General features: G+C 34.7%; 1 protein-coding gene across 2 annotated transcripts in view; it reads right to left on the bottom strand.

The window, feature by feature from the left end:
* Window positions 1-23,523, bottom strand: part of FMN2 (formin 2) — a 179,686-nt gene that overhangs the window by 121,168 nt on the left and 34,995 nt on the right. For both annotated transcript variants that reach the window (XM_017806715.1, XM_017806716.1), the window contains exons 3-5: window positions 18,405-18,571; window positions 5,433-5,580; window positions 693-754 (exon numbers count right to left, since the gene is read on the bottom strand). In XM_017806715.1, the coding sequence (XP_017662204.1) occupies window positions 693-754; window positions 5,433-5,580; window positions 18,405-18,571 (377 nt within the window). The remainder of the gene's footprint in view (window positions 1-692; window positions 755-5,432; window positions 5,581-18,404; window positions 18,572-23,523) is intronic.

The raw sequence follows: 23,523 nt of genomic DNA, 5'->3' as shown, positions 1-23,523 counted from the left end.
ACGAGATTTCAAGAGCTTTTGGTCACTCCTTGTTTCAAACAAGTATTTCAGAAAAAAATAACTTTGCCTTCCTTCTAATGACTTGCAAAACAACTGAATGGTCTTATTACCTAGTAAGATAAGTCTAGCAGCTAGTTTTTTGAGGAAACAAAATTTGAAGTTCCTCAACCCCATCAAATTGCATCACCTTTAATGAAGAATAGAACACAAATGGTGACATGCTAAAAAGATAAAACAGACTGTGCTTATCTTGCACAAGTTTAACCCAGACTGTCCCAGTATTATATCATCAGTTATTTAAGTCCAGTATGGCACCCTAAACCTATTCCCTTACTACCACCTTTATAAGATGCAGTAGAGAGTCAGAAAAAAAAATCTCTGACATTTATACTTACATGAACTTTTGTAGATTAGCTAATATAACCAGATCTTCTACTACTATTGCTTAGTAATGCCATCAGACATAGTGTTAATTTACTTCCGTGTGAACAATAAAATTTTGTAAGAATCACATTAGGCAGGCAGAAACCTTCAATCTCTGTACCAAAATACACCAAGGAGCATATAAAAAACTCCATGTTTTCATTCAGAACATTCAGTGCACAAAACTATTTCAAAAATTTCTGAAAGAAATACTGCTTTTGCACTCATTTTAAAAAATGATAGATATAATATCTCTGTTAGAATCTTACCTGTACTCGCTGAACATCATCTATGCATTGCTTCTCTGTTTCTAGAACTGTAGATTTCAACTCTGAATTTGAAAAGAAGATACAGATTTTAAACTTCTATATTTAAAAATTCATTGAAAGAATGAATTTTATAAATTAATTTTATAATGTCATTCTTTTGAAAGACATTATAAAATTAATGAAAGGAGAGTAGAGTTAGAAAGAAAACAGTGCAAACTGTCCCAATTTCCAAATTATCTCTAAAATCAATGGAACAGGTTATATGTATACATAAAGCCAGGTTAAATTCAATTTGCAACATATGTATTATGACACAATGTTAAATGTTACCATCTTAAACTTGAAAGAAGTCCATTTTGATTGATCGAAATTTCTGATTCAAAGAAAAAGATTTACTTATGGCTCTATTATACATATTCCACAGAAGGTCATGGGAAGGTTCTTATGATGTCCTTAAAACTGATGACTGTTGCCAGCTATGTTGCCTTTTTCATATCCTTCACTGGCCCTCTTCTGCCCTACCACAAATTTGAAATTTCCACAATGACATTGATAGTGATACAGATCTCAAAAAAGGCAGCAAAACAGGAGACACTCTACAATTAGATTCTGTTTCTTATTTTAAAACCAGAGTATTTTCTGACCTTAAAGAACCTTACTGTGCCTCAGTTTCCTTGCCTGATAGGAAATAATGAGAAAAAACAAATAAACAAACAACTCCACAGCAGCTACATAATGCAAAGATCTCTACCAAGTTTAGTAGCTACTGCTCGTGATGCCTCTTTACTGATCATAACCTAATTTTGTACTCATGACAAGAATAGAAATATTTTTGTTACATCTGCCCAGAGAATACATTGTGTTGTATCCTTCTCATATCTTTTAAAGGTACCACTATTCAACAGGGACATATCTTGTCCATTTTCAGAAAGAGTGAAGTAGCTGTGATCCAGAACCTCTAGTTAGAAGAGGACACAGGGGAGGCCTCATTGCAGTCTACAACTTCCTCGTGAGGGGAAGAGAAGGGGCAGGCTCTGATCTCTTCTCTGTGGTGACCAGTGACGAGCCAAGGGAATGGCCTGAAGTTGTGTCAGGGGAGGTTTAGGTTGGATATTAGAAAAAGGTTTTTCACCCAGAGGGTGGTTGGGCACTGGAACAGGCTCCCCAGGAAAGCAGTCACAGCACCAAGCCTGCCAGAGTTCAAGAAGAGTTTGGACAATACTCTCAGGCACATGGTGTGATTCTTGGGGATGGTCCTGTGCCAGGCCAGGAATTGGACTCAATGATCCTGATGGGTCCCTTCCAACTCAGCATATTCTGTGATTCTGTTATTCATAATTCCTAGACATTTGACCTTCTCACAGCTGTCTGACAATCCCATCTGTTGGGAGGTGAGACATACAAGGGAGAAGTTTCATTGCCAATGTATATTATACTGCAGTGCTAACCCTTGAAAATTAACAATCAATTTTTTTTTACCTGGATTTGGATAGGTTGCCATTTACAGGAAATAACTCATCATTTAGATTTTAGATTTCTCTGTGGTTGAGAGAAATTTTCATATTCATTTTATCTTTCCTCACAATAAGTTTATTGTTTGCTGATTTTCTACTACTAGATATTTACATACATGACAATATTTGCTATCATGCAAATTAGCGCAACTACCTCCCTTACTCAAAAGTACTTAAAAAAATACTAACAGACTGTTCCTATCTATTAGACTGTATTTAAGAATTTGACAGATTTGTCTAGCTTATTTTTACCCCACATTTTTAGTTTTGTTCTAAAAAGGTTTTAATATAAGGTGAAGTCAGGGTGATATGAGCAGTTAACTTCAAGGTTAGCTTGACAAAATTTAGCAAATACAGTATATTCCCAGCAAACTAACAGCATTTCAGTTTTGTTAAACAAAATGAAAAAAAAAAACCTCAAACACTACCACCACAGTTGAAAAAAAAAAAAAAAAGAAAAAAAGGCTAAGGAAAGGAAAAGAGTGCTATATGACAAACCTTTCCTTTAAACCAAACCAAACATTATTTTTTTGGTAACTTTTTTGGTTTTGGATTTTTTCTTTTAAAAAAACTAACTTAGATTTCAGGTTGTAAACCCACAGATACGTTTATTGTCCTGGGACTGTTTCATTTTGCAGAAGTTTCATAGTCTTTGATTCTCTTCACAAGTAGTTAAAACAGTCACATGGGAGACAGGATGATTGGACTCTAGTTCCTGTTTATTTGCCTTTTCCTATATGTTAAGTAGAATAATGTCCACAGCAAAACATTAAAATAATTGGATTTCAAATACCCTGTTGAGTTTAGATTCAGGCAATGTGCTGAGATGTGAGAATGGTATACTGAAATGCCATAAGCAGTGTTGGGAACAGATTTTGAATATTCAGATAGAAAATTAGTGGCATACACATTGATCTTCTTGGTGATGTTGACTCATTTTGTGCAAAACCTTCTCCGAATCCAGAAATGAAAAATGTTTTTGGCATAAGTATATGCTTATTTCTAAACTTCAGTTTTTAAATAAATAGTCAACCTAAAAAAACCTCAGAAAATAAAAAACTAAAACAAATTAAACAAACAAACAAACAAACAACAATCAACCTGACAAAAAAACCCTCAAAACCTCCTGACCACTCTAATAGCCCTTTCCTCATGCCCAACAATGCTCCACATGATACAGAGCATACAGCAAAAGTATTTAATACATACTATATTAAACAGATGATTAACCACTTTGCTAATTTAGGAAAGACTACCTAAAACCTTGCAGAATTTCATCTTGCCTTACTTAAAACTTGAAGGCCTACTATTGCCTTCATATTAATGTGCATAATAAAAACAAAGATTCTCTATATAAAAATATTCTGTTGCATTCCTTTCTCTATCAATATTTTTATAAAAAACGCATGTTTTTGTTTATGAACCATTGTTTCTAATGTTAATATTTTATCTGTTTAATCCAGACAGCAATAATTATATATAATACAAAATATAGCTACCCTACACACAATAATTTAAACCTTTTAAAAAAATGTTCATCCCCTACACCTTTCAATGGTTCATATACATAAAATGGGAAAGATGTTTATCCTCAGGTTTCACATCACTCACTTCCAGGTTCTTCCAAAAGGCAAGCATATGAACAATCAAAGAAAAGTTAAATTATCTGAGTTTAATTCAGAATTACAATTTTTCCTTTTCCTTCCATGCCCTGCACTGAAAAATCACACCTAAAATGTCAATAAATAAATATTAAGAACTATTTATCCTACATTTTGAAATAATCAGAACACACAGTTTGCCACTTTGTTTTTAACTCTATGTTCCTAATGTTTTTGCAATTTTTCAGGGGAGGGGTTGAATTAAGGAACAGATAAATCCTGTACGCAATACATCCAGGTAGTAGGTACAATATTAAATAGAATGTAGGAGAGAAATAAACCATGTATAACACAAATACATTTAAAAATCATTAGTATTATCATTTTGGTAGAAATGCACTTTCAAGTGTATCTTTACATTTCAAAATGCTTCATGTAATCAATTTTCTTCTAGATTTTAGAGATTAAAAGTGTTTTTTACTTGCACCAGCCTATGCTGGGCTGAAACCAGAAAATAAAATGAAAATAAGTTCACCCTTTTGCTTTTCAAGTACAGAGTATGTTCATGAATACTCTGATCACACATCCACTGTCTAAGTCTCCAAGTTGAGAAACACAGCTTTTAGAGTAGTAGCAATGAATTTTACTACCACATATGGCAGCATCTTCATTGAGTACAGCATCATTACTTAAAAGCTGAACTAGCTCAACAATCCAGTTGATTAGTACTGCAGCATTCCATACTCTGAATTGAATGAGATTAATGCAGAGATGTTTCCTTGATGTCCAACAGGTAAAAGTCACAGCATAAATACAGAAGCATATCTGAAATTAACTCCACCGAAAGGCTACAAGCAATACAAAGAGATCTGTTGAAATAATGACTTAATTCTTCAAATCTGAGCAATGAAAAATAGGAGTGGTAAAAAAATGGAAAATTTGAGAATATCCAGTGGCTCTCCATGGAGGGCATGGGGACGAATGCAGTCCAGAAGTGTTGAGCTGCTGAACACTAACTAATGGAAAGCAAAGCCTCCAAGAACCTGTGGTATTTGTGCATCAACACTACTAACAGAAAACAGGTTTGAAATTCTCTTCTAAATTTCTTTGTGAGCTACAAGAGAGGGTTGGGTTTTTTTGGTTGATTTTGTTTTAATTCCCATCTTAAACAAAGCTCTTAATAAGCATGAAGAAGATTGCAGAAATTTGGCTGGTAGCATAACCTCACAAATTTTAAGATAAACTGACTTTGTAAACAAGGTCTCAATTTATTTTTTCCAGATACACTTTTCTTACCCCTCTGTCAGCACAGGACTGCTGAATCTACAAAGGAATACCTTACACCACTCTAATAACTTGCAGTACACCACTAGTGGGCTTCTGAAGTTTTCCATATTTTTAGAAAAGTCAGCAGTTGCCAGATACACATCTTCGTTTTTAACAAAAAGAATGCTTTTTTCCTGAATATTTTTATTAGATTCATACTAGCTAACATTATTTCTGATGCTAATCCAAGATCTTCAAAGCCAGGTGTTTGTTAGTGGTTAAGATACTAAGTCTATATCTTGGATTCTAAAAGATAGCATCTTCCCCTATGCTACACATTTATCTTGTCTGAACTATACCTTCTTCCGAAACTTTGAGTCTTTGTTCTTCATCTGGAGGTTTGGGTGGGGGCCACGCAGATGGAATTCTCCTTGGAAAGCTTCCTTCAATATAATCTGTTGAATGTGTGGGTTGGCTGACTGCAGCCCAAGTATAAAGCTGGTCTTGCTGTGATTATTAAAAAAAAAAAAAAAAAAAGGTTGAGAAGTTCATATAGAAATACAAGCTTAAAATACCTAAGCTTTTCTTTCCAGTACAAATAAATCAATATCCATCCCTATATCAAGGCAGGCTTGGTTTTATGCTCTTCATCTCCTGAAAGAGACTTAAAATAAATCTATATTAAAAGAACTATTTTATTAACAACAGGTAATTAAGTTTTTAGTTATCTACAGCACAATGACATGCTAGGATACAGCTCAGCATCCTTTTGAGCATAAGGAACTCTTTTCCACTTCCTTTCTTAGAGAGATAACACATTCTGTGTATCATGATTGGTTCCATACAGCTGGTTTTATTGGTTAGAGAAAAATATTTCAGTCCGCACTCTACATTACCCTTTTCACTAAATGCACAAGCAAGGAAAATGAGCAGGATTATTTCAGCATAAATTAAACTGATATACTTATTCTTTGCAGCCCTATTTTTATCATTTCCATTTTCATATTCTTAGAAAAACAGGTAAAAAGGTGAGGTTTCTTTTGGAGTAAAATTAAAAAAAAAAAAACAAAACCAACAAATTAACAGCTAAAAGTATTTTTAGTCCTCTAGGCTCAAATCAGTTTATATCCTTATTACTCAATAGCTTTGAGTTTGATTCTGTGATTAAAAGTAGGACACATAAAGACTGTCTAATGAAAACCAGGGCAAACTTATGCTTTAAACCAACAGAAAGATTTCACACAATTCAAGTAGTTATTCTTGTGACTCCTAGTATGCATCAACATGCAAACCTTGTGATTAAACTTTTAGAATTCTGTAAATTCTATAAAGACCATTCACAGCAACTGCATGAGTATCTTAGTAAGTGACCTGGAAAGATGCAAATACTGCAGTACAAAACTGGAAAAAAAATCAAGTCACAGGATGAAAATACAGTCATATCACAGTAAGACTTTCATACAAAGATGATGTTCATTAGATTTCATTCATGCTGTTGCCTGAGTAAAACATTGGTGATATATATTTCCATGCTACATATTTCATTTTTAGATTAAAACTTTCTTTTTCTTTTTTTTTTAAAATTTGAGAGATATTAGACTTTGAAGAGATTTTCAGAGGGAAGAAGAAAATAACACTTTTTCTTGGGATAATCATTATTCTATGTGACTAAGGTTTTACTTGCCTAAAAATAAGTTGTGATAAGGATGATAATGTTCTATTGAGAGCAAGTTACATGGAACAGACAAATGCTGGTTTTAAAGTTAAAAGTTTTGGTTTCCAGAAAGTGTCCCAGTCAGGCTCAAAGGAAGCTCATTAGACCTTCCCATCACGAAAAACATGGCAAAAATCCAGACATATATAGAGACCTTAGAAAAAGGTAAAAATAAATAGATAAAAAGCTTAATAAAAAATAAGATCATGTTCTTTACCTAGCCCTAAACATTATGTTCCTTGAAAAGCCTGTCCTTTCCATTAGAATGCTACTGCATCTGAACATGCAAAAAGGCTTGATTAAATGCAGTCCTTTGAGTAACTTAGTTCCTTCCCCTTGTGTAATTCCAGCTTTTTAGAGGATATGTACTTCTGAGTTTCTGCTCAATTTCCAGTACTGTTTGAGTAAAAAGCTGAGGAAGGATCATACCTGTACACACTGTGTAAAGATAAAGAAAAGGTGATGGATTTTGCTCTTTGTCATGTTTCTGCACCATTTAAATCTCAAAAACACATAGGAAAATAAGATCCAAAAAGACCATTGAGGCAAACCAGGACAAATTTTTTCTTGCCCACTCTACTACCTTGCACAGTCGAGGGAACACAGGGAAGAACATACTCTGCAGAGCATTAACTGGTTAAGCACAGTTGACTTTCAATAGGATTACAGGGCAATAAAACAAAAGACAACAGACTGTAGATAATACTGACATAGCATGAATGATGAAGACAAACAGTTAAACTGTTCTTGGACAGGACATTTCAACATGCCAGTTCTTCAAAGATATAATACAATCATTTAATAACAGAATTTTGAAGTATGATTAGTCTACAGTAATTGAGATGTATTAAAAAATAGCTCAGAATTATTGTACAGATGGGATACATTATGCTGGTAATAAAATATGAAGTACCTATGTTCTTGCTGATATAATTTACAGCATATAACATATGAGCAGTTATAAATTAAGACATCACACAACTCCATAACTGACTCTCAACTCAGTGTGGGAGCTTTGTTTGTGAATATAAAAAAGAGTATTTGTGTGTATTGCATTTAGGGGGGGTCTTTTTTCATTCACTATTCAGCACAGAGAAAGACAATGGAATGAAATCATTATGTAATAGAAATTTAGACTTCCAAAAATGCCTTGGAGGGACTTGCAATACAAAGAAAATGTATCAACTTTCAACATTTAAACAAGGCATTTACCAGCAACTACTTTCAGATTACTTTCAAGGTTATAAAGATAATTTAAAATATGAAAAACGGCATGACAGAAAGGCATTCTGAAGCTCTGGACTTGAATCTGATAGTCCATAATTTACACTTTAAAATGGAGAAGATTAACCCTATCTCTGCTTTCATGCCCTTCAAAAGAGATGAATCATCTCGATGTACTAATTTCCATCTAGTGAAGCTACAGTCCAAAATCTAATGCTTTGTTTCTCTTTGGTTCCTTGTCAGTTAATATACTAACCCATCCCATTTTCCTTTTCCAAATCTGATAATGCCATAAATGCCATTATCATATTATTAGAAGAGTTAGAAGAAAGGTATATACAGCCAATTCTATGATGTTAAAGTACTATTCAAGCAAAAGAAACAAAATAATCCAAATAAAAGTCTAGATTTGCTTTTAACATTAATAATCGTAGCACAATTATCCATGATCCTAGATTTCCACATTCAACTCTTTCTCCTTTAATCTTATAATTTCAGAGGGAATTTTTGGTAATCATCATTGTACATACAGTCAGTGAATATGCTTACCGTGATCACATTTTGAATACCTCTGGAATTTCCACTTCATCTTGCTCAGACTCCACTATTTAGTTTTTAAAGCATCTCTTTTTAGGGAAAAATTACATATGTATCCTTGTAATTAATGATCCCAATCTTACTTATTCAGATTCATTTCTGGGCAGACATTGCAAGCTTAAAGCTATCTGAGTCTGGTGCACTAAACACGATGTCAAGAAGAGTTTTTATTTCCACACATCCTTACACAGCACTTTCCAATGGTTCTTAAAAGTGCAGAGCATCTGCACAGAGGCAAGGCAAACTGCCTGCAGGATCTGATGGTACCTAATCAATATCCATTTTACCACTTATAGATCTAGCATTTAGAATCACAGAGAGTCAGGTCTGTAGTTTAACTCACTCTCTTCCCAGACAGCTTTAAGTATGCACAAAGAATGGCTTTTTGTAACAACTTTTTGTTCTCTGGTACCATGGTGTTGCACTTCAAGTACCTAACAGATTAAATATTAAATATGTTCCTTCACTGCTTGAGCTGAGCGTATGTTTTCCAGCTAGTCTCTAAAAATGGAAACTAGTGCTGTAAGCTACTCAAAGAAAAGGCCTCTAGCAAAGGACACACAGAAAGATGCTGGTGAACCCAGAACTAACGCCATGATCTAGACCTACAGCAAACATCAAAAGTCACTCTGGTGGGCCTGGAGCTTTCAGAAAAGGGGTCACACATTTTTCACACAGAGACAAGATTTGTCCCCTGGGCCACAGAGTGAATTACAGATGACTATATCCCTCACTGTTGGAATATAATATGCAACCTTGAATGTATGCTTCATTGTTCCTGGAGATATACAGGTAATACAACCTTCTGCTCAATGTCGCTTCAGTTTTTAATCAGCTGTTTATATGCTTCCAGTTCAAAAAACAAAGCCATTGTGAGAAATGCTTAAAAAAAAGTACAAGAGATGGAGTTGCAATAGCAATAAGTGTACACACATTTGTCCAAAATGGCTGCAAAAGAATTAATTAGCAATGCGAGAATCAAGGGGGAGAAAAATCTGACCAGAAGTATTTTGACAATACTTGTCAACAAGGAAAAAACAAAAACAAAAATGCAGGCAGAGAAGGTAAGGCAGTATAGAAGCACTCTGCTATCAGGAGTAACCTCTGCTCTTCAGGTCAGCACAGCAGTAGACGGGGAAAGTACATTAGCAGTACCTCTAAACTTTTTTAAATGAAAGTGCATTGGTACTAACTTGCCTGATGGCTCCTGTATCAAGCATTGATGTAATTGGGTTCTATCTTGTAAGAAATTTATTTTCAAATAGTAAACTTGAAGAACTTTTCACTAGAACCCCAAACAATCAAAATTATCCTGAAAAGGGGAGGACAGAAGTGTCAGCATGTTTGCAGACAGATATAAATGGGTCAGGATTAAACACAGAGTGGGAGTTACAAGAAGGTTCCTACTCATCAAATCAGTCTGGATTACATTCTTTCAATAGGAGGAAGTGGATTTAAAATGGAACTCCGTAAACTCATAGCAGAATTACATTTTATCGTCCTTGGGATAAGAAGAGATCAGACTCCCTGTCTCAGAGGTGTTTTCCAGGCTAAGAGTTCCAGAGAGCGTGTACTGCATTTGTAGATAATTGCTTGTCATTTAGTCTGCTTCAAGTGCATGGAAAGAATTTATTTTTTTTCCATTTGGGAAATTTAATCATTCTAGTATACTAAGTATACAGTCTCTAAAATGAAAGAAAGCCAATTGCATGTTCTGTACTGCATACAAATAGTTAATTGAAGAAGCAAGGTTTTAGTTTGAGAAACTAAAGCCAGACTACCTCAAAATGCTCTGCTTAGCAGGAGACTGCTTTATTTTAAGCAGCTTTTAAAATAAAGAAATCAATACTATCAGGAATGGGGAAAGTGGCTCACTTATTGAGGAGAGGTTCAGTAACAAAGCTCTGTCTTGCCACTGACAGAACCAGAGCAGTGATTAAACATGGCTCTCAACCTGTACTACCTTTGGCTGTATTAGTGAGCACAGTTGCCTTTCAAGGTTGAAAAACAGCAAGTCCTTCATAATACTTTAATGTATAGCTGAAGTAGCACTTTATCCTCATGAACTAGATTTGATGCATAAGCATTTTATTTAAGTAGGTTTTCTTCTTGTCAGAGAACCGATTTGCCCCAACAATTAATTTAAAAACACTGTCTCAAAAATCATGAAACATTTATTTCCCGTGAAATGACTTTAACTTCCTCAACAAAAAAGAAAAAACTTGTTTGATCCCATTAGACTTCGCTCAGGATTCAACACCATATCCCAGTAATATGAGAGGCAAAAAGAGCCAATACCCCTTCAGTTAGGGCTCTCATGGGGAAAGAAATCTGGAAACTAAATTTCAGATTCCCACATCTATACTCACTCTGTTCCAGAGTTATTGTTTAGGTCTTTCTATTCACCAATAACTTCTGCATTAAATATAGTTGAATAGATTGAACTGCATACAACAAACTTTTCTTGGAAGGGGGAACAGTAGCTAGTTTTTTACAAAATAGAATATCAAGATCTAGCCACATCCAGCTTGAACTCCCACTTGGAAGGCCACATCCCAAGACCACTACATTATTAGCTGTTACTTGGATGACCTGACGGTTCATCCTTTCTCATTAACCCTCCAAAAAATGTAAGCCAAGACAAGAAGTTTCTCCATGAGGAGTTGTTTTCACTCACATTGACACAGTTCCACAATAAGCTTGGATTCTGACAAATTTGAATTGCCCAAATAGAACTTAGAAAATTCCTTTCACTTCTATTCAATTTGACAATGTGATTATTACTACTATAAAAACTTTCTCTTGGAAAGAGACTTGCAATATACACAAACTCAACTCCCTCTGTATTCTCAATTCCAAGCTAGAAAATAGACATTGTTTTATGACTGAAATTCTTAAGAAAGTGAACTAATGTACAGACAGTCACAAAATATAAAGATCTCTAGAGGTAACAGGCTGACCACCTTCACCTTATACACAATGATTCTCAAAATTTCAAACAGATGGTGTAAACTTAACATACAGTATATGCCTCTTGTGGCAGCTTTTCAGAATAACAAGCAGGTAAGCAATATTCTCTGCAAAAGACCTAGCAACATCCTACATATAAACTGTCTCAGTTGAAAGTGTATCCAGCAGCATCACTACAAGTAAGCAGATAGAAGAAAGAAAAAGAAAAAAAAGAGAAGGAGTAGAAGACTGCAGGGCCTGAGCTAACAGCTATAAAATAAATAGGCAATTAAAATAAAAAAAAAGGAAAAAAAGAAAAGGAAGGCAGGAAACAGCATAAAATCAATATTTCAGCAAGTGATCAACTAATTGTTTCCATTTTACTAAATTCAAAAATATTCAGAATTGCTCGCCACAAAAGAAAAGGTGTCACAAAGTGTGATTGGACAATGGAAGAGGAGACATGGGGGCTTTGATTTAGCCAAAATGAACTGCCATGGTATGCTACATTACAAACAAAGATTGAAACAGCAGATTAACAATCTGTTTTCTTTGTTCTAGTCCACAACTTTAACCTGTTAACTTTTAAGGTCTCATTCGCTATTGACCTCCAATATACTGCTTTGACAAATTTCATAAAATGGGACTACGTTCAGTCTTACACATTTTATGCCCAAGCAATGAAAGTATACTTGAAGAAATGCAGCATTGGAGAAATGCTGCACTGTTGCAAGCTCTGTGTTGCAGTTTGGAATTGAAGTTCTCATAGTTGATATCAGTTCTTGGGAAAGTTCTTTTGACACTGATCATTGTTATTTTGGCTCTCTGACTTCTGAGAAAGGAGTCTATTTGCAATCTGTTTATCTACTAATTTTCCAACTGGCATAAACAGTGCAAATAAGTTAAAATTAAGTACTGTCTTGGTGCCACTAATTTCTCTTCCTTCTGACCTGTGAAGTCTCACCATCTGCTACTACTCAGCAGAAAGAAAGCAGTGTCTTTGTTTCCTTAAAAAGCATTTGCATCACCACAGGTGGCCAGGAGATAATATGAAAACAGTCATTTTTATAGCATTTCCCATTTATGCTGTCTGTCTCCCTGCTTCCTTGGGGAAGCATTTTTCAGAAACGGAGGACAGCCTAGTCAGTCATCACAACTACAAATCTCAGAAGGGGAAGTACCTATCCCAAACTGCCAAACATGACTATGTATAAAATGACATCATAACACAGTAAAGAAAGATGCCATCCAGAAGATGTCCATTTAGGTCTTTCATCATAGAATATGCTGAAATAGTTGATAAATTGAGAAGGAATTAACAGCCGTACTCAACACGGTGACAGCATTAAATACAAGCACTGTAAAAAAGATGTAGAGAGCTAGCCCAGTCAAAATGAAACCTGAGACAAAAAAAGATGAACATTTAGTGTGCATTTCAAATACATATGGAAGAAGATATTGCTGGATAATATCACTTGAAAAAAAAGGTAGTTATTGGATCCTTCAGAGTGCAATAGAAATGAAGTTCCTCAAACAAGGAGTACAGTATGGATACAAAAGTGTGATCAGTTTTCCTCTCAAAAGCACTTATAAAATGATATCAGAAAGTCCCTAACACAAAATAATTTAAGTTTTCACTGAGAATTTAAATGTTTTAAACCTAATGCTCAGAAACAACACACAAAGTTACTGGGAAGGCTTGTCAGAAAAAGAGGAGAAATTTGCTATGAAAGAAAAAAAACCTGCCCATAACTTAAGACTGTACAGCATGAACTGGAAAATCTGAAACGAGAAGTCATACTTGGGGGCTACACAACCACAATGTATAGTAGTTGCAGCTACTGGATAAAATGCAAACACCGAGTACTGTCAATATTTCTTAATAACGCAGAGATTCTAAATAAAGTTGCCTTGCATTCATAGGAAAAATCCAGCTTCTTTCATTGCTGTGTGAACACTTTAAATTCTAATGCAAATGCTTGTCTCTGAAGATAGCTATCTTACATCTTCTGTGATACATTATTAACAGAGGAGCTAAGCAGAAGATGAGATTTTACTTGTGAAAAACTGTTATCCTTCAACAGGTGTCTGCAAAAACTTGCCTGTGGTTGCATTCTTGCCAAAGATGCCCCATTTAACAATCTCATGTTTATTTTACCCTAATAGGATAGTATAATGTGGTAAAATCCTAAAAAGCTCAAGATTGCAGCTGCACTATATATAGCAAGGAAAGTAGTTCTCTTCTCACAGCTGAAAAGTAACAGGACAAGAGCAAATGGCCTCAAGTTGAGCCAGGGGAGGTACAGGTTGGATTTTAGGGAAAATTTCTTCACTGAAAGGATGGTCAAACATTGGAACAGGCTGCTCAGGGAAGTGGTGGAATCACCATCTCTGGAAGCATTTAAAAGGATTGTGACCGTGGCACGTAGGGATATGATTTAGTGGCTAACACAGTGGTGCTGGGTTAATGGTTGGACTTGATGATCTTAGAGGTCTTCACCAACCTTAACAATTCCATGATTCTATGATTTGGGACTGAAAGAGTTTTTCACAAAGCATTAATTTCTTACATATCATTCAGTCAAACGATTTTTTTTTATTTGAATCTTAAAAACCCTGTTGAACAACTCCCTACTGCTAAAAGGGGAAAAAGATAAAAGGCAAGCAGGCAACAGCTATTTAAAAGGCAAGAAACTTTTTCACAGAACATGCTCTGTGTAGGCTTTTGCTAATCTATCTTTCTATAAGTTGCCCATTTAGTTGCTTGACCTTTTTTTTTTTAATTTAAAACCTCCGTTTTTCTTTTATAAAATACTAGCAGAAGAATGAAAGACTAAAGATAGCCTTATGAGTAAAGAATTCATGACACACATGAGGCAATAATTAGCAACCTCTCCATGAAACAGGAAACTAGCAATCAGGGAAATGTATTTCTAGACAGGGAACCTGCCGCTGAACACTTACTTACTCTTTAAGATACTCTTTACATTTTAAAAGTAGGTAGGAAAGGCTACAGCAAAAGCTTTCACTGCTTCTCAACAGTAAACATCTTAAAAACCCCAATCCTGTCTTATTTCTGTTACTTTTAAAGCTTTGTTCAACTTTTATTTTTCAGACTTATTTTGAGCATCTGCCACCATCTGTTCAAAAGAAATAATTGATAAAATGGGCCAAGATTGAACATGCGAGTTTTCTCATAAGTTCTTAAAACAGTTCTAAAGTTTCTGTCCTTTGGACTATAACCTGAAATTTGACAAAAAGGCCAGAGATATTTCATGAACATGCCATCTCCAATCATCATTAAAATCTATCCAAAAAGCTGAATAATTTATAAGCCTGTGGAAACTGGTCACTATCCTTGGCATAAATTTGATGACAGCTGATAGTTCTCTGAAGATTTGTGCTTTCGTTTGGCATTTGTTGATCATTCATGTTTGCCATATACTAAAAGAGTAGTAAGCATCATACCCACAAAGCACAGATACACCAGAAACACAAGTGCTAAGAATTTAATATAAACTGGCTTCCAGGAGCCATTGTAATATTATGCTGAGAAACTAAGAGCTGTAAAAGTTGTCTTTACTTTTAATACACTGCTTCATTTGAGTCAGACAGTGGGGATCCTAAAAGAAATTTAAAAGAGGGCATGTACCATTATTTAATGCCCCACACTGAAGCCTAGAATACCTTGGGAGAAATAAAAAAAATCAAACAGATCTCTTGTACGTTGCTGAGAAAAGAGACACAAGATTTGGGTACACATTTCTAAGACATGGAGAAGTAGAGGTGACCACCAGATGTGAGTAATAAAGAAGATGAGAATATAATCAGAATGTGCAATTACAAACATTTCAAGACAGCAGAGAGTTCAGCATTAGCCATGTTAAATTAAATTCACTGGAGGACATCCAGAAAAGAAGATCAAAGCGAGAGAATAGGTCTTCTAAATAATGTTTATATTCATCTCAAGCCATGAGCAATAGATTGTAGAATGAACAAAACTTACTGAATTGTTTTCATAAACTGTAACCTAACCTCTTCAAAAAATAAAGTCTGTGGGACTACACTTATGCAAGAGGGGAATCATGGACTTTATTCAACATAAAAAAATGATAAGCTAAAGCTCAGAAATGTGGGGGATCAGTCACAAAAGGAGAAAAGAAAGGATTAAAGGAAGGACTTCAGTGGAAAAAGGGTTGGCAATTCTGAAAAAAAAAATAAAGGAATGACCTAAGAGACTTTACAAGCACCAGATTAAGATGCAAATCAAAACAGCCAAATAAGTAACATTAAGGCACAGGCAAGCACCATACCTGGATGGAGAAGGGAGGAAGGACAACAAGGTGGCAGACAAACCTGTCTGGGACCAGGACAGGGTTACAGGAGCTTTGTTGATGGTAGTTTTAGCTGAGTGAAATATCAGCCAAACTGGAGGCAATCCAAGGTTGAACTGGGGGTACATCTGAAGAATTCAGAGATGAAGGAAGAATATAGGACTGGCTGTGCTCCCAATTTAGGAGGAATGTCAAAAAAGATGTATTTCTTAATTCTAGATGGGTGAAATGTAGGTGTTAATTAAGGCTAGTCTGATTCCTCTGTCTTTGAAATAAATGGTTAGATCAACACTAAAATCTTGCTCTAATGAGTTAAACAAAAAAAGAAACAAAACTCAAAAACCTAAAAAAGAAAAAAATCCCAATGTACAGACATGGAAAGGGATGCAGAATGGGACACAACTTACAGATATTACATGTCCTTTTTTAAAGTAATATAAAGCATCACCTTTTTTTCCGCACTAATTATTAATAGTTTCATTTCCTTACATAAAAATTAGCACTTACTTCCTGTAAAATATTTTATTTGCTCTAAGAAGCAAAATCAACCAGGAGAAACATAATTTGGAAGTTCTCAGCCATTAGAGTTTATACTGCCAGTTCTAGCTGTTTTCATTTAGTAGAACATGTAATGAATAAACAGATAGGTGCACTGTGGTCACCAAGGCTGAAGCAGAAACATATTCCAAAACTCAATAGCAGCAGCTCTCACCTTCCCACCATGTGGAATTCAGTTACTGAGGTAGTAGTATTCAAGACAGATGTATGCTCCTTTGAAGTAGGATGCATTGCTTAGTTACATACACAGGGCTTTACACCTCTTCTGACATTGTGTTACAGGAGTGTGATCTATTTAGGGGATTTATGCCAAAAAGCAGTCGTAGAGGCTGTGACATTTGTGGCTTAATGATAGATCAAGTCAAATTAAGATCACTGCTAGGCCAGCAACATCTTAAATTGCTGATTTTGATACACGGTTCACATGGCACTAGGCTACTACAATGTCCATCCTGCTGGATATATTAAACGAAAGATAACTAAAATAATTGTTACTCAGACAAAGCATGGTATACCAGTTAACAAAAGAGCCTCTTCTGTTCCTTCACAAACTTTGAATTTGTTAAAAAATCTGTTTATTGGTGAGGAGAAATTTTTTTAAGAATACTGTATTCAATACTCTAAAGTTGATTAGCTGAATATATGTAAAAGTGGAAGAACTGAAAACATTACCAAACTCTTTTAAACAACCTGAAAAATAAGAAAATTGCCTTTTTCAGTAACTTTCTTGAGTATATTTAACCACAAGCATTTTCAAATGCTCTGTGATTTTAAGTTGCCTGAGTAACCTCAGTTTTATAGTTACACTGAATTTTTCAATTAGTTTCAAAACACAGTTAAAAATGCTTTAAATGTTGCTTCCTAAAAAAACACCAAAAACCATAAACATATAACAGAATATTTTTAGACGGACCATGACATGACTTTGTAGATAGGCTAGGTTGTCCAGGAAAGCTTGTCTAAGAATTCATTAGAAAAAAAAATATTCTACCCTTTTCCCTTCACCAGTTCCCTTCACCTTTTCCCTTCACCAGTATTCTACCAGTTCCCTTCACTGTTCTTCAGGAAAGATTAGAAAGATTTAAAGATTTAAGGAGACTCATGTTCTCTCATATCTATGCCAATCATTTTTTGAGTATTCCTAACCAAGCTTCAGCTTAATGTGTAGAATAGGGATGATCTTAACTATACCAGTAGCTTATTAACTTATAAGTTAATATTTGTATTCTATTTTGAAGCTAATTACTGAAGAGAATATCCCTGATTATCTTCAGTCACATAAACCAGTACAAAATGTCATGGGTTGTAAAGTATCAAGAAACAGAAAGACATCCCTATGTTGAATTAATTATCCAAGAGGAAGGGAAAGCATGTTAGGTTATGTCTACACCACAAGTTTGTAATAGTATGCAAACACCACCAGTAACAGAGCCCTGGTCAGATAGCCCAAAGGCACAGATAAAACTGTAGCTGGAATTCCAGCAAATTTCTACTGATCTCTGCACTATTTTGTATCAAAAGTATTTCTGGGGGGAGAGGGGGAATTATCTCACATAGACATCCTCTTTGGGTTCTGTAAAATTTTGTGAAATGTTGTGTTCTGTTCTTCCTTTAATTTAGGTTTTTGGTGAAGCAGCTATTGGATTGAAATCTAGGTAGTCCTATAGAGTGCTTTGATTCAAAGAAGGCAACTTAATGAAAAAAAGCAGATGAAGAACATTATAGCAGAATAAGATTTGGGTTAAAAAGTTAAGAAATCAAGTTATGGGAGAACCTTCTTATGCTTACTTGTATACAAAAGGGCATATACCTGAGCTCAGAAAAAATAGCTGGCCACTCTCCTAAGGGCAATTTTCATTAAAAGGACTTACAGAATTCTCTCGAGAGGGATAAACCATTAGTAAATCATGTCTTGCTTGGCAAAACAGACAAAAGATAACTTTTTCAGTACTTACATCAAATGTGGGCGTGCTTTGCTGGGCGCTCTGATTACATGGCTCCCTGAAGCAGTCAGTGAATGGAAGCAAAAGACCCAGTGCAATAATGCGAGAGCACAGTTTTTCTGCTTCTTCTTGTGGTGCATTTTCTTGCTGGCTGAAGAGCTTTTCCAGCAGAGTTCGTCCTGTCAAGGTGATGACACAGATCAGTAAGAATTTGCAGCTATCTACAGGACACAAATATTTAGGTATTATAACGTATACTGAAAAATCTCAACTATTATAAGTAAAAATATTAAATAAAAAAAAAAAGAATTCTTGAGAAAAGTCTCTGATAGTAAGTCTTTAATATAAAAAATTTCTACATAGTAACTGTAGCTGATTTGGAACCTGATTAATGAGGATATTCAAGAAAATATATATTGTGTTGGCTGCACTGTGGAGTAGGAAAAAAAAACCCACGAGATGTTATTGTAGCATCAATTTCCTATTTACTTATATTATACAATTGTCCTGAAGGGAAAACTGAGATATTACCAAGAAATGAAGCAATTCTTCTGAGGACATCAACAAAGTTATTATAGAATTAAGTCTCCCAATTCCTGGAACGAGCCTTTTCTTTCTTGAATCATAAAATTATCAGTCTTTGAGAAATTGTGCTCTGTTTCTTTGGAGAAACTCTCAATAAAAGAATAATAACAAAAAAACCCTGATAACTATTCTGCACAAAACTGTATTTNACAGTTCTAGAGGAGCAGAGTGCTCCAAAATAAAATGCAGTGTCACAAGTAGCAATTCAGAGAAGTAAAACTTTTAAAGAGTAAGATACTTATTCCTCTTATAGGGCCATATTTCATGATCAAAGTGTTTTCTTTGTCATCTAACCAGAACATGAAAGGAGAACATATGTTATAAAGAATATTACTGGAGAAAAATGTTAGTGGTTTGAAAGATCATTATGCTTCATGCAGTTAGCCAGAAACAGACTACAAAAATTAGTTACATACACAGGTTTCAGTAAAATCTACATTGTAAGAATATTAAATTCCTTCATTGGGGTCTAAAATATCAAAAGATAGCAAAGTAGATTCACCGGATATTGATAGATTACATAGATCTACTAGAAGAGAAAAAAGAGATACAGTAATAAAGTTAATTTTATGTTTGAGTATGAACTAGATGTGAATACAAGTTGTACCTCAATAAGTTTCTATGATCTGTTTTTTCCACCCATCCACTCAAAGCCAAAGGTATTTTCCAGAAAAAATATACTAATACACTTTCTTAATGCAATATACTAATGATAATTCTATTGGTTTTTACATAGAAATGTAAGATTTCTGATTGAATATTGATTTTATTCAAAATGTAAAATTTCCCAGGCTTTCTGAACATACTAAAAAGATTTTTTTCTTTTAAACATCTGGATGCAATTTTAAAAGGATATTGTAAGTGACATTTAGCCCAAAGTTTCTGTATTATTTTAACTTCATGTGGCAATACAGCCTAAAATAAACAATACATTGAAATGTTGGAAGCTATTTCTAAGATTTTCCTCTCCACATCTAAAGATCTGATAATTATCTGATTATTAATCCAAGTTTCCTAGCCCTTTATTAGACATAATACAGTACATTCAAGGGCATAAGATAGGAGATAATAACTTTTGTTACATTTGTCAATTAGTTTGCCCCTGTTCCATGGTTACACCACCTAAAAGTGACGCTAACAAATCTGCTTATTCAACATAGTCCTCTATTAGAGTTCAGTTATTAAATCTTCAAAGTCATTTATTATTGAAGATGGTCTTTCTTACTGAGTGTAATTTTTAACAATTTACCCACAGTTGTAACGTACAGAAAGGCAATGGTATGAAACCATGGAAGCAAAGAACAAATAGGGAGTTATCTGCCAACAGATGTTTTAGTGATTTTAGCCATTTTTTGTTTGGGGTTGCAGTTGCCAAAGCTTAGTAGTGCTGTAAAAGATGAATAAAAAACCCCAGCTACTGCCTCTCTTACTGCAATAAATGGATTCTCCTAGCTGTAACTGCTGAGGTTAGGCTATATAAGTAATTTTAGAAAAAAATAAGAGTATAAGACTGGCATCACACTAGCACTAGGGGACCAATAGTAGCACTTCTGCTAGTATTTCTGGAGCAAGGGATATCATATTACCATAGTATCACCTTCTATCTCTGAATAAAGTTCAATGACATGGAAAATGGTCTAGATAAAAGAGAGACCACAAGTAAAGATGAATGGGGAAGTCAATGCTTTACACTTATCTAGAATGCACTGAAGAAAAAATAATAATAAAAAAGTACACCAAATGAAGATCACTTTGCACACACACAAAATAGGATTATGCAAGAAAACTACACATTTCTTCATACTATATTAAATATTCAAATGTTATCCATGACTTCTGAATGTCAGACTTGCTAGATTTCTTTTTTTAAAGGTTTTTTTTTTTGGTCTGGATGTTTCAACATTTAAATAATCTTGCCATGTTTAGAGAGTCTTCTGCACATTCAGAACCAGAATAGTCTCTCCCTTTTGCTTTAACCTAATTAGCACGAACAATATCCGTAAATTACGAAACAGGAAATGATGCTCTTTTTTTCCTTAATCCTCCCATTCATTCATTATTTTTTATAGCACTTAACAGTCTTGCTCAAGTTCAAATACCTTGTTCAGAATCCTAGTTGCTACTTGGTTGCAGTTTAATTTGTATAGCAGTTATTACTATTGTCTAAAAATACTTTAGCATTCAGGCAATATAAAATAAGTATATATGTAAAAAAATTCATCAGTGTACTTAAGTAATGCAGAGTACAGTAAGATAAATTATGTCATTTTGTCCATCTGAACCTGAAGTAGTCTTGGAATAAATAGGATAGTAAAAATTATTTAATTATGTTAGCTGGTACTTTTTAACCTAAAAGAATTGATCATTTGATTGAAACTGACTTTAGTACTATTAAACTGTTCTTTGCATCAACTATTTGTTGAGCCAAAAAAATAAAGGTTCTCAACACAAAAGTAGTAATGTTCATATAAATGTTCATGTGCTCTAATGCAGCTCATGTGTTCCTTGTAATTGCTATGGAGATCTGAGGACAGACACAGAAATTTAAATTACGGAAATACATTTTGTCCATTCAGTTAAGACCTTTTACCAAATGCAAGATGAAAAAAGTTCAATTTTAGAAGCATAGAGAAATAGTTTCGCTGCGGGAAGCTGTGAAAAAAAATAAATCTCTGTATCAACAATAAATAGATTATATGTTCAAAGCATTTAGTGGGCAATATATACAGAACATACTGTTAAGCCGCTGAAGTTTTGTACATAACTAGCTAGGGCTTATAATCAAATTGAATGGTCAATTCAAGTGTAAGAACCACCCATCCTCCATCAAAGATAAAGAACAACCAAAGTTATAAAAAGGACAGTACATGTTTTTCTTAAACAGGAATGAGGAGGTAAATCCTATCAAAAGAAAATGTGTTGATACATGAGAATGTCACTCATTTCCTCAAGCAAACACCATGCCGTGCTGCAGTGCCCGCTGAGGGAGTTGCTGTGCCACTGTAGTTCCAGTGAACAACATTTGAAAGCCCCCACTTACCAAGAATTAGTTCCTCCCTTGTTAAGGGCATCTGATATTTCTCTTTCACCTAATTCCAGGTGAAAAGAGAGCTATCATTAAACCAGAAGCATTTCAGTTCCAAAGTCCTCTGTGGTCCAGGAAAGTGGGCGCTGAATCTGCCCCAGCCTCACTGCCCTCTGACCCCACCTATGCCTGCATTGACATCAGAGACACTTGAGAAGCAGCAGGAATCACATTTATGATTTGATTCAGGGCATGATGAAGGTTATATTTTTTGTTTAGGTTTAGCAAAATATCTCTTTACCACCTCCACAAGCCTTTAATGACTTCTGTTTTGAACCAGAAATGGTTTGCCAATACCCTATGTATTTGCGCTACAAGCGGTTGAAATCAATTCAAACTAAAATTACTTGGTGTCTATATGCGTGAAATTGACTGTAAAATGTTAATCTCTGCCTCTATATGCTAAAGAGCAAAACCAAAATCATAGCCATATTTAATGGATTGGCTAGATTCCAGTCAACTAGAAGATTATAAATAAATAAATTATAAGAAGATTATAAATAAATAAATGCAGCAGCAACAGCATTTGGCCTCCGAAACCACTAACCATCTCATATTCATAACTTACAGGAGGTAATTACTTCAATAGGTGAAGATGTTTGCAAATAACCTGGAATAATTAAATGATTAATAATTTCATAATTATTAAATGATCACTGATTTCTGCTATAGGGTTAAATGGAGTGGTTAGGAGTTTCTCTTGATGCCTTACTTGCCATGAAAACAGTAAAGACTAAAATCATATATCTCTCAATCTCTGTTTTCCCTAGAAAGTTAAATTCCTATTTTTTATGTTTTGAAAAACCTTTCTTCCCAGAATTCCCAGATCATGAAGTTCCTGAACCCTATTCTTACCTTTCCCCTAATTAGTTTGGTAAGGGAAGGAATTCATTAAGTTTTGAATTAGACAAGAACTGCAGCTAGGTTTTTCTGATAGAATTATGGAATGTTGAAAGCATGTTCAGTACTGTCTACAGAGAAATGCAAGTAAATCCTAAATCAATGAATTCACCTTATAGCTCTTTTCCTCTATGATTTGCATACAAGACAAACCTTTCAAAGTGCTACAAGGTGAGCAAGAAAATCCTTAAGAAGTAGCAATATCATGAAAATGTTGTTAGCTTTGAATTTGCTTAATTATTGAGGGGAGGGAGAGGCATGAATCAGAAGCAAGAATCAGAAGAAAACTACAGTAGTCACAGTCATACAGAAACCACACACACATGCACTGAGGCACTGCACTACAGCAGAGCTTGCAATAATGTTTCTCTGAGGATCTTGCTGTTATAACCTCACATTTATCTTTAAAGATGTGCCTTCTATCCTCCTTATCCTGGATTCATAAAAGCTTGGGAGCACAGCTGTCAGTGAGCACCAGCTGAGACTAATGATCAAAATGAGCTATACTCCAAAAGCTCCCCCTTCTGCTGGTCTTGGTGATTCTCTCTCCTATCAACCAGA

Source organism: Lepidothrix coronata, unplaced genomic scaffold, assembly GCF_001604755.1.
Source record: "Lepidothrix coronata isolate B3197 unplaced genomic scaffold, Lepidothrix_coronata-1.0 Scaffold16, whole genome shotgun sequence".
In the NCBI taxonomy this organism is placed as follows: Eukaryota; Metazoa; Chordata; class Aves; order Passeriformes; family Pipridae; genus Lepidothrix; species Lepidothrix coronata.
Note: the sequence above shows the minus strand (reverse complement) of the source record. Positions and strands in the feature narration are given on the sequence as shown.